This window comes from Chelonoidis abingdonii, chromosome 8 (genome assembly GCF_003597395.2).
Source record: "Chelonoidis abingdonii isolate Lonesome George chromosome 8, CheloAbing_2.0, whole genome shotgun sequence".
Lineage (NCBI taxonomy): Eukaryota > Metazoa > Chordata > Testudines > Testudinidae > Chelonoidis > Chelonoidis abingdonii.
In genome coordinates, this window is record NC_133776.1 from 59,347,895 (window position 1) to 59,359,774 (window position 11,880).

At 49.2% G+C, this 11,880-nt stretch overlaps 2 protein-coding genes across 5 annotated transcripts in view; one reads left to right on the top strand and one right to left on the bottom strand.

Annotated features, from left to right (window-relative positions):
- The window catches only part of TMLHE (trimethyllysine hydroxylase, epsilon), a 36,479-nt gene extending 33,415 nt beyond the window's left edge, over nucleotides 1–3,064 (top strand). For all 4 annotated transcript variants that reach the window (XM_032772307.1, XM_032772304.2, XM_032772306.1 and 1 more), the window contains one exon: nucleotides 265–3,064. In XM_032772307.1, coding sequence (XP_032628198.1) covers nucleotides 265–396 — 132 coding nt within the window. In that variant the 3' untranslated portion in view covers nucleotides 397–3,064. The remainder of the gene's footprint in view (nucleotides 1–264) is intronic.
- A 1,835-nt stretch (nucleotides 3,065–4,899) lies between these two features.
- LOC116820083 (putative G-protein coupled receptor 34) lies at nucleotides 4,900–11,664 on the bottom strand. Its single transcript, XM_032772308.2, has one exon. The coding sequence runs from the start codon at nucleotides 9,675–9,677 to the stop codon at nucleotides 8,655–8,657; it is 1,023 nt and encodes a 340-aa protein (XP_032628199.1). The 5' UTR covers nucleotides 9,678–11,664; the 3' UTR covers nucleotides 4,900–8,654.
- Between the last annotated feature and the right edge of the window lie 216 nt (nucleotides 11,665–11,880).

The window sequence follows — 11,880 nt, forward strand, 5'->3', positions numbered from 1 at the left end:
GCAGGGCATGCCTTTTTGTTCTGCGTTTATACAGCACTTAGTGCAGTGGTGCCTTGGTCCATGACTGGGGCTCCTAGGAGCTACTGCACTGTAAATAGTAATTCCATTCTTCATTTCAATGCCTATGTATATATATTGAGCAGCCCAAGGGCCACAACTACTGTTTCAATGTGCCATTTAGGTCATAATCTGCTCTAATATGACCTCTGTTCATGTGGACAGTTCTTCACTCCGTATTCTCAGTGCTTTTCTCCTCTTATGTAGGCGCTGTTTGTGGATAACTGGCGCATCCTGCATGGGCGGGAATCATTCACGGGATACCGCCAGCTCTGTGGGTGCTACCTGACGAGAGATGACATGCTAAATACTGCACGCTTCCTGGGGCTGCAAGCTTAACATAGACTGTCAGCAGCAGAGAGACAGCAAAACCTGTCAGCTACAGTGCTCCTGGAACTTTGTGTCACCAGAATGAACATGTTTTATATACCTCAAACACTCTCATCCCTGCCAAATAGTTCTTGGTGCCTGGGGGAATGGGCAGGAGGTAAGGGTCACCAGAGCTTTACCTGATTGTCAGCTATGGTGCAGAGGGGGAGACCTCTCTTGCTCCCCACCCCCATGGCCTTCAGCACAGGCTGACTCAGCTTGAGAAGGAAGAAGCCAAGGAGCTGAGTTGCAGCTGGAAATGCTCACGCACACCAGCTGATGCAAAATTCCAATCAAGTGCCTTCTGGATTTTAAATGAGGTGACAAAGCCCTCACCTTCCCCTAGGTGTTTTGGCAGCAGCCTTCCAGGATTTGTTGCACATGGTAGGCTGGAGTAGCTATTTGCCTTGTTTTGACCCTGAGCTAGACCTTTTTCCAGCTAGAGAGAGAACAAGAGAAACTCTTTGGTCCTGCTTGAAGTAATGCAAACACCAAGTTACTCCAGTATGAGTTTCTCTTCTCTTTCCTGCTCCTTTAACACCTCCCCTGCCCCCACCTGTGTGCATGCATTTCAGGGCAGATACAATGTCATCCTTCTCCAGTCATTGAAGGCAAACTGTGCTGACTGACCCAAATGGATCAGCCGGAGATCTGTGCGGAAGGAGGAGAAGTGAGAAAGATCTGGGAGGGAACAAGGCGCGGTTCATCAGGCAGCAGTGCAAGGCAAGGGCAGTATATCCCACACCCCTCCTTGGCTTGAGCAGCAGCAGGCTTGTCTCCACAGTTCCCTTACTTGGTCAGAGCTTCCCTGCACTTGTTTCTTGCAGACTTGCTGCTTGGGCCTTTCTGTTCTCTCTGCCTAAGGGCTACAGGCTTTATCTGAGAAGGAGTGGAATTCATTAATTCCTTCACAGCCTGGGGGATGTTTTGTCAGGATTTTGTTGGAATGGCAGTGATGTTTGCACATGGAAAAGTGTTACCAGATTTCCTGAGTCCAAATCTCTGTATTTCAAAGAGCAGCACTGTGAATAACACAGCCAGTGACACTCCATCTTCTCTCCAGTGGGGCCAGCTGCTCCCAGCAGCACTTGTTACTAGGTAAGGCTCTGCTACTTCAGGAAGCTCAAATACCCAGGACTCAGACTAGAGCAAGAGAGAAATTGCTTCAAGGTTATTGATGAGAGACTGGAGTGAAACCTGTGCCTTTCTGATAGGGAACAGGGGTATGGTAGGTGCAAGCTCCTCTGGACCCAGCAGACTGAACAGATGGGGGACACCAATCTACCCAGGAGCAACTCTGCTGGAAACTGAACCCTCCTCCCTAACTTGCCGGAAGTGACTATACACTTTCCAGTATAACGATATGGTCCTGGTTTGTTTTCCGCTTGAAGCACATGGTGGGGAAAGCTACCAGGAATGTGTAAGCTGCTGAAACATATTTTCCTGCATGTCCTTTTCAACTTCTCTTAACCTCCCTTCCCAGCAACAAAGGTGGAGGGGAGAGAATTTGGTTTAACCTTCCTCACCACCCTTCCCCAGATCTTAAGAAGTTGGAATTTCTTCTGAGCAACTTGCTGGAGTCAAGTATTATTTGGGGAAACAGTATTTCTTAGTCACACACTAGCAATTTGTCAAATCTATGCATTTGTCTGAACGCCATGTCTGGGACAGTCTGTTCACAATGATGTTCTTCGATCAGTCTTTGTACTCAAGCTTTTCAAACTCACTTTTGGCTAATAAAATAGGAATTGCTTCTTTTTTCACCACAGTGAGTTGGAGGCTCAGGTCTGTGAGTGCGTGAGTATGGGACTTAATCCCTCACCTGCGTTACACTGATCCTGCCATTACAAGTGCTCTGTTACATCAAGCTGGTCCTCAGTCCAAACTTCTCCAGGGTTTTTCTCCTCCCAAGGATGTTAAATTTCCAAGAGTGACTTGGTCTTGGTAAACTTTTTTTTTTTTTTTTTTGGGGGGGAGGGGGGTAATTTTCCTCTTTGCCTGAAACACAACGTAAAGATGCCAGATTGTGATATCTTTTCATGGAGTAGTACCTACTCTAGAAGTAGTCCCATTGAAACTAATGTAAGGTGTGACACATGCAATGCTTTGGAAGCAATATAATAATTTTTGATTAGTCCTTGAGATGTGATGTACTATGGGTGCCTGAAATATTCAGATTGTTGTATCAAATTCATAAAGATTAATAGCTATGGTTATGGGCTGGCTAGGAATTGTATTCTTGGCTCAATGGGGGATGCTTCCTGCAGAAACTGAAGTCACTTGGGGGTTATAATGCAAATCCCAGTACTGAAACAATGCAGATGCATCTTTTTAAATGCACAGCCAGGGGAAACAGCACCCAGATTGATGCAATTTGGGTTAAAAGGCCTTTCCAGACACAGGACTTGAAATGGTTCAAAAATATCAGCCCTGAGGAGAGTCACTCATACTTCAGTCCAAGACCTGACATGAGACTGACCAAGAGAGAGGGGGCCTGAAGTACTTTAGTTCTTTCAGTGTCTCCATGGGGAGGATGAGTGGCTGCCTAGTAAGTTGGTCCTGCATAGAAGCAATTGATTGTATTACTGATGTGATTTCTCTGTAATGCTTTTGTTCTGAATATATAGTACTTTGCTTAGCTGACTGGTCACTGGTCTCTCCTCCCACCCCTGTCATTTATACACACACATACACACACACTGACAGGCACTGGACTGAAGTCTGTCCTTTTGAGAGCATCACAGTGGATTGCAAGAATCTGCAGCCTAAATCCCCAGTCTGGAGGGAGAGAATTGTGAGACTCCATCCCAAGAAAGGTGATGGCTAGAGGTTTGAGACTTACATAGGGTGCCCTTCAACAGGCCATGAAGGGGTCGGAGGTGCAGTTACGTTGGGGACTGTGACGTAGGTACTATCCAGTGTGAGTGTGGGTATCACACTCTACCCCTGCAAGAGAATTGGATGTGGACCTGGCCAAAGGCCCATGTGTCTCCAGCTTCATATTCTGGTGATAACAAGGCCTGGTCTGCCAAGGAGCTTGTGATCCAGGGACTTTTGTGCCAGCTGGCCAGCCTGAGGGCATGGGGGGACATAAGAGTTATAGGAATCCCTGGGGTCTATTATCTACGTACTAGCCTGCCACAGAATGCAGTGTGAGATCTGTGTGTCACGCTGGCCATCGTAAGCATTGCAAGATGTATGTATGGGAAATCTGTGGGGAATTGCGTATATATGCTGACGATGGTCTCTAGTCTGAGAGCTAAGGCAGGTTACCAAAAGGTGACCCACATATTCCTGCCCAGCATGGGGCAAGAGATGCTTCTCACTTGGGCTGGGCACCTGCATGAGCATCGGATGGTTCACAATGGATGCTCACTTCTAGTCTTAACAAAATGCTAATCAGTGGATTGGTTGGGGAGGGGTCAGAAAGAAAGAGAGAAAACCAGCAGGGGCATCCTGTTTGCAAGTAAAGACAAAGACCCTTTGGAACTCTCTGGGTGCAGCAGACAGATGCCAAGGGGAGAAGGGAAATTGCCAGTGGGTTTGCTTCAGGAAAAGAAGTCTCAGCCAGGCTTGGCTGAAACCACAGGGAAGAACTTTGGGTGAAATGGGCTTCTTTAGACCAGAGAAGAACTTGCTAGTTACATTTAGGCCTTAGAAAGCATGTCATGATTTTATTTTATGTGTAACCATTTGTTTCTACTAATTCTGCTTGCTCCTTCTCCAACCTCTTTCCTGTGTTAAATAAACTACTTAGATTTGCTATAAACATATCTTAAGTGCTGTGTGTTAAGCCAAAGCTGTGCTGCAGGGTTTAGTCAGTTAGCTGTAGTGCAGGGGTCAGCAATCTTTCAGAAGTGCTGTGCCGAGTCTTCATTTATTCACTCTCATTTAAGGTTTCGTGTGCCAGTAATACATTTTAATGTTTTTAGAAGGTCTCTTTCTATAAGTCTATATTATATAACTAAACTATTGTACGTAAAGTAAACAAGGTTTTCAAAATGTTTAAGAAACATCATTTAAAATTAAATTAAAATGCTGATCTTACGCCGCCAGCCTGCTCAGCTCGCTGCCAGCCTGGGGTTCTGTTCACCTAGGCCGGCAGCGGGCTGAGCAGGGCCTGCGGCCGGGACCTCAGACCTGGGTGGGGAGGTTTCAGGGGTCAGGGCAGAGGGCTGGGGTGTGTGGGGGGTGTAGGGCAGAATGTTGAGTGTGTAGGGGGTCAGGGCAGAGGGTGGGGAGTTCTGGGGGGTGTAGGACAGAAGACAGTGGGGCAGGGCTCAGGGCAGAGGGCTGGGGTGCTCAGCCTGTAGAGGTGCTCCCAACCCCCTGCCCTGAGGAGATATGCCTGTTCCACCCCCATCCCCAAAGCTCCATCCCTACCTCTCTGTCCCCTCTAGGGAACTGCCTGCATGCTTTTGCTCTTCCCCCCTCCCGTCACTAGGGCCATCAGCTGATTGGCACAGGGAAGGAGGGGGGGTGGGGCAGGAAAGCACCACAGTGGGGGAAGAAGCGGGGGAGAGGGAAGCTTGGTTGCCGCAGGACCAATCTTCTGCTTCCTGCCCCCACAGGGGAGAGCGGTGGGCAGAGGGGCTGAGTGAGGCTGGGGGCCTGGACTGCGGCAGGCGGCTTCGTGCTGCTCAAAATCGGCTCGTGTGCCATGTTTGCCACGCGTGCCGCAGTTTGCCGACCCCTGCTGTAGTGTATGGTTCCTTGGGGAACAGCAGGTCTGGTAATTCTGAGTGTGTCCACAGGAGCAGGGGTAGGATGCTACAGGGATGCTTGGAGAAGTTGGGGTGTTCAGCCAGTGCATGGGGTTGCCCATTCTGCTTTTCCCCAGTTGTGTGCTCCTAGAGGTGAGGGCAGCCTTGACCCTCACTGCTCTTGCTTATCCCAAATGGGGCCTGCAGGAGGACGCTCCTCACCCCAGGCCCCTTAGAGCTTGTCACTAGGCCACCGCTATGAAAGCTCTCCGAGCTGCCCACCGCACAATACCATCTAGGCCACTGCTGAACCATGCCCTGAGAACATCTGCATATGCTTGAGCTTCATACTTTCCACTTCTTTGCCCTTGTCTCCTGCCCTGACCCCAAATCGCAGGCCTTGCTGCTACCTAACCCAGGGCCAGGAACCCCAGTGGGCCAGTCTGTGCACCACTCTGGTTCCACGGCCCTCTGGTGATATTGGTTGGTGAACACAGATGCATACTTAACATGATTCATGGACTGACACCCATACCTTCTGTGCCAAGGGGGAGACCCTGGCACACCCTAGGGTGTTAGCTTGCAGCCCCTCTTCCAGCACTTTTGCCCTCCCCTGTTGATCCTAGCACGCCCTATGTGTGGCCCCATAAAGTCATAAGACCTCCTCATTGACCTCCTGGTGCCAACCATCGCTCCTGCAGGTGAGGGGGGGCTATATTTCTGGTCTCTCATCAAATCACACCTGTGAGCAGAGTTCCACTGACTCCTTAGCCACCTGGAAGGAGCACTGGGCACTGTCAGGGGTTCTCTGCTCAGTGTCCCTGGCTGGATCCCTGATTTTTTTTTTATTTTTTTTTTTGTCCTCTGACCCTGGTTTTCCCTTGGTTGTTCCCAGAATTCATTCAGTAGTTCCTCCCCTTGGTTGAGGGAGCAGATCTTCAGTTGTAGTCCCACCCATCCCAACACCCGCAACAGGTACACCCTAGCCCTTCCACCCCTGTGTTCACAAGGGTTTTCAAGCAAGTATTGTCAATCAAGGCAGAAGTCCATTCCACAGTGACACAAAAATCCAGGCTGGGTGCTGCATTTCTAACATGTCCCTGTGAACCTGGTCCTGGACTCAGTATCCTGGGCTGTTGGTATAACCCACTGTGGCAATTCTTACCTTGTTGTGCTACATTAATATGCTAAGCTCCACCCACCCCTCTGCTGTAAGCAACTGTTATCTGTGGGAAACTAACACACAGGCTAAGGGATATGCTCGAGGTCACGTAGCACATCTGTGGCAGAGCCAGAAATGCAACCCAGAACTCCTAGTCTCTGTTTTCATTGCTAGACCACACTCCCTCTTATGACCTGAAGAGGAGAAGTGGGGCTCTGTGGGCCAAAGTAATGTTAGGCAGTATGGTGGAGGCTTTTAAGAAAAACAGACCAGACTAGACTTGAATTTCTAATGTAGTTTTTTTAAAAAAAAAAAAGGTAGAATAATATCCTGCTCTTTTGCAGGGTGAGGGAACCTTGCACCTGTCTTACTTCTCATAAAAAAGCCAACAATTTTGCTGATTTTGCTTTTCCTTTGCAGGTTACCTTTAAAGGTCAATGCATGGGGCATCAGAGTCTGAGATTGTCTTGGTTTTGAGAACTTAAACCACAAGGTCTTCCCTGTTGCAACATATTACAGGATCAGAAGCCCACACTGTGAGCTTCCTATTCAGTTGGCCAAATGCTAACCCCGGGGATACATTGGCAGGGAATGGAATCGGTGCATGCAACTGACAATAAAAATGTGAGATGTTTGTGGCCACCTGCTTAGTTCTTGGCAGGAGCTGTACAGAAATGGGAGGTTAACCTGATGTAACAGACACTGGCACCAGAGAGAGAAGACTCAACTTGTCTTTATTTCAGATTACAGCATTTTCACTGTTCCCTGGCCTGCCAATCTTCCCAACTCATTCCTCCCCCCCAATATATTGGATGTGTTCACCCGCTGCCCAAGTGTTACTTAGCTCCTGCTGCACCTCCTGCTTTTGCTGGATTTCCATCTGAGTGGGATGTGATGTCTATACAAGTCAGATCACTGTCCCATCTATTTCCCCCTGACGCACAGTAGCATGGTTTTCTTGTGGCCTAGAAGTCACATCTTTTACTTCTTCTCGTCTCAGAATCCTCATAGCAGGGGAGCCTGAGGAGGGGAAAGACCCATGACAGCATGCTCTCTTGAATGCCATTAGTCCTTCTGCGCTCTGAGGAATATGCTCATGAAAACAGTAAGACTCTGCAAGGACTGCAGTCTTGCTCTCTTCCGCACTGTTCTCCCAGCTGAAGGGGACTCAGTCCTCTCCTGCATTTGCTCTCTTGAACAGCTCTAGCGTAGAGAGCTGCAATGTAAGAAGCGATGAAACAGTTATAATTTCTTTCCCAGTCTTCCTAGTAAGTCACTGGCCCTGTCTACACTGTAGCAGCATAAATGTGGCTCAATGGTATCAGCACTTCCTGCATTCACAGACGTGCCTTTCCATCACTGTAGTTCACTTTCCATTGACCTAGCTGTGGCTGCCCTACAGGTTAGGTCAACTTTATGATGTGCTCAGGCTTGGGGAAAAAACGCAAGCAACCCAAACCTTACCTCTGCCAGCCCCAGTCAACAACACCCAAACCTCTGGCATGACAGGGACCAGCTGGGCCAAATGTGAATAGGTGGTATTTGTGGCACTGGCCTGGCAGTTAAACTCCTCCAACCCCCATCCCTGAGAGGTCTGCCATGACCATTGTAACAGGGCAGCCACCTCTGGAGCGCCCCCTTGTGGCCAGAGGCCACTCAGCAGCACCCTGCCTCTGTGTCCCTTCTTGGTTGTTCAGTTACTCTGCCATCATAGTCCAAAAGGTGATTAAAACACTCCTTTTCTGGGATCCAGTTTATTTAGTCTTTGCACAAACTAACCCTCCTGGTTCCAATGCCAATTCAGTCTCTTCCCGTTCCCCCCTGGGTAGGGAGTCCTCAGAGCTGGCACCCAATTCACAGTCTCCAGTCCCCAACCCCAATGCATTGTCTCTCTCCCCTCGGGTAGGAAGTCCCCAGCCCTCCTTCCAGGAGCTGGGCACCAAGTCACCAGTCACTCCCAGGCTTTAGCTGGCTGGAGTTCCACCTCCTGGTCAGGGTTTTCCCTGACGTCTCTACCACAGCCCCCTGGACTTTCCCTTCTCTTCCGCTTCCCGCTGTCCTCCAGAAGGTCCCATCCAGGCTGTTAATGTGGCGCAGGTGGGATGAAGCAGTTCCTTCAGTAATCAGGGCTGGTAGACCCCAAACCGTCAGCCCTTCAGGAGCAAACCCCCATGTTTGTGTGGCTCACTGCACTGGACTGGCTGAGCTAAACGTTGGGTTGGTTTGTGTGTGTTTTGTTTTTATTTTAAGTAATGGTAACAAGACCTGTTCTCCTATTTACAGACTGCAGATCACATGCTTTGTCTAGTTTAAGGAAGATGTGGGCAGGCCAAGCTTCCTAGTGCACATGGCCTCAAAATTCTTTAATCCAGCCCTGCTTCTGTGATGGATTTACTGTGGTTTAGAGCCCCCTGATTCCTCAGAAGAGCTCTCTTCAGCTTGCCTTGGATGGTACATAATACTGCTTTCCTGAAGTTGCTGGACAAGAAAAAGAAAATCACAGGGTCCAAGCAGCTGTTGAGGGCCGAGATGCACAGAACAAGCTCATTGGTGATGTGGAGAGCCTGCTTCCACTGTGTGCTTGAGATGACATCCAGCTGAGCCAGGATGTATGGCACACGGACAAAATGATAGGGGGCAAAGCACACAGTGAAGATGACCAGGACCACAAAGGTCTTTGTGATGGCCCTGCTGCTTGTCCTTCTGCTCTGCTGCTGAACTTTCCCTGAGGAGACTTCGTGGAGCTTGGCAGATATCTTGCCATAAAAATAGAGGAAGAGCAGCAGGTGAATGAAGAAGGTGGCCACTGCGACCATGTTGAGGACTGCCCCCAGTGGGCGTTTGCTCCTGAAGTGGAAGCACTTGTTGGCACAAGGCTTTTTTTCCCTAGTCTCGAAAAAGAAAGGCAGCGTGAAAAGGGCATAGGCCAGCCAAACCACCCTCACAGCTACTGTGCTGCAAGGCAGGGTGTGGATTTTAAACTGCTGGAGAGGCCGAATGATCTTCAGGTAGCGGTCCAGGCTGATCAGGCTGAGGAACATGATGCTGACGTACATGTTGAGGTAGAAGAAAGCACCAACTACCGTGCAGAGGATCAAAGGGCCGCTGTGGTTTTGATAGGCCACCCGGAAGGGTAAGCAGAGGGAGAGCAGGAGGTCCGACAAAGCCAGGTTCCTCATGTACACTGTGATGGAGGTCTTCCTCTGCGTGTGGTACCAGAACACCCAGAGGGCCAGCATGTTGCTGAGCAGGCTGATGATGAAGATGAGGGAGTACATCACAGGGAGGGTCACTGCAAGGAAGCCATCTTGGATCTCACAAATGGAGCTGTTTGTCTGAGGCTGTGTGAACTCAGTGGCAGGAAAAAGAGTGCTCCAGGAGCCCATTGTCTGCACTCCAGGGGTCTGGAAAGACAAGGGAATATGCGGTTGTTTGAATCCACATACTTATTAGGTGTTTATTCACTTACGGGGTGAGGGGTGTATAGTTATTCATTCCCCATACTTAAGTGCCCATCACTGTAGTATCTGGGTGCACTGTGGCATTAGAAACCGAATGTCATTGGTGAAGCCAGCACACTAGGCACTGGGCCAAGGAGCTGTAGGGCCAGAAGCATGAGTCTGTACAGCTTGAGCTAAAGAGCCAGCCCCTGCATGCAACTGCTGCTGAGACAGACTCACACCCTCTTTCCCAGAACGAGCCACACACCACACTGCTCAGTGGATTAGTTATACTGAAGTGCCTGTGGGGAAGGCCCTGTCCTCCTTAGCAGATTGGCCACTTGTGGGTATTCTGAGTCCTGCCTCTGGGTGACAGAGGAGACCTTTTGACCCCTTTTGCTCTTGCTCTGTAATGCAGGCTGCTGTCCCAGATGGGATACTGGACTTGAGATCTGATCCACTCTGGCAAATCCTTTGCTCTTATTTTAGAGTTGAGATTTACTCAGCAGAAATGACGTGTATCCCATGCTTCTCAGGCAGAAACAACCAGTGAGAAAGCAGCATCTTGTTGAGGCTCATATATTGGGGACAACCTACATGATGGTCATACACAGAGCCCCATCGGTTCAGTGCCTATGAATTCATGATGCAGACTAAGACCTTATTAATAGATGTGAGACTGTCTCGTTGCAGGAGGCTGGTTCAAGATCTCTATAGTTTTACAGTGTCACAATCCCAGAGCTGCTACACTCCAGTACCATTCTCCTTGCCTCACCTTGGAAACCACAACTCAGTATCGTTATTCTCTGTTCTCCTCTCTGCAGCACCTCTCATTTAACCTCTGTGGGCACACTCCTCTCTGAACACTCAGTGGTGCTCCTGGTGAGGATGAAGTTAAAGAAGTAAATCATTGGGACTAAGAGGCACCATCAAGGAGAGCAGCAAATCAAGCAGTTCTCACAGTATTTGTATCCAGATTGCACAGATTGGTTAGCTGCAAGCATTGTTATCCCTCCACCACCCAACTTGCATTCCCCAGTTGGTGACTCTGAGTGCAAGACAGCATTTATTATTTGCATGTTAGCAATGACTAGAAGCCCCAGCTAGCATGGGACTCGCTGCACTAAGCACTGTCAGGGCCGGCTTTAGGCCTATTCTACCAATTCCCCCGAATCGGGCCCCACGCCTAAAAGGGCCCCGTGCACAGTGAGAATCCCTTCCATGGCTAGAGGCGCCTTTTTAATTTTTACACACCCAGCGGTGCTCTGGGTCTTCGGTGGCAGGTTCTTCACTCGCTCTGGGTCTTCGACAGCACCGCAGCGGTGGGTCCTTCGCTTGCTCTGGGTCTTTGGCAATGGGTCCTTCAGTGCCGCCGAGGACCTGGAGCAAGTGAAGGACCCATTGCCGAAGTGCCACTGAAGACTCGGAGCATTGTCCAGTGAGTACAAGCCCCACGTGTTGTTTTACATGTGTTTTTTTTCTGTTTGTTTGTTTTTTCAGTCATCCCTGCTGGGGGCCCGTCAAAACTGTTCGAATTGGGCCCTGCACTTCCTAAAGCGGGCCGTGGCTGCAGGGAATACATCACATCTCTCTATGTGAGACAGATGCTTGTATATCTATCATTCTCTATAGAGATAGAAAGATAGTCATGTACCTTTATTTGCTATTTTTCTCACTGTCTCTGATACTATGGCATAGTATTAAAATGGAAAAAAGTCAATGAGGGCTATGAAGGAGATTAGAGAGATACAATGGTAGACAGTAAACAGTCAGTATGAAAGTTTTAGAGTTCACTTAAATAGCTGAAAGCTAAGAAATAAAAATGACACCACAAGATGACAAAGCGCCAGGTTTAATTTTTAAAGCAAATTTTACTTAACATTTTCTACTGATGCCCAGGCTAATTTCCGTCTAGGCAGAGCCCTTCCCTTCTCTGTTGACAATAAATACACGATGTCAAGTAATGCACAGACTGAAACAATGTTAATGTCAGCTTTTGCCTTGTGGCCCCGCTTCCCTGGCTAGAGCCCCGCAACCCCGTAGCCCCGCTCTCCCAACTGGAGCCCCACAACCCCACAGTCCCGCTCCCCCAGCCGGAGCCCCGCAACCCTATGGTCCCACTCCCCCAGCCGCAGTGCAGCAAGTCCCA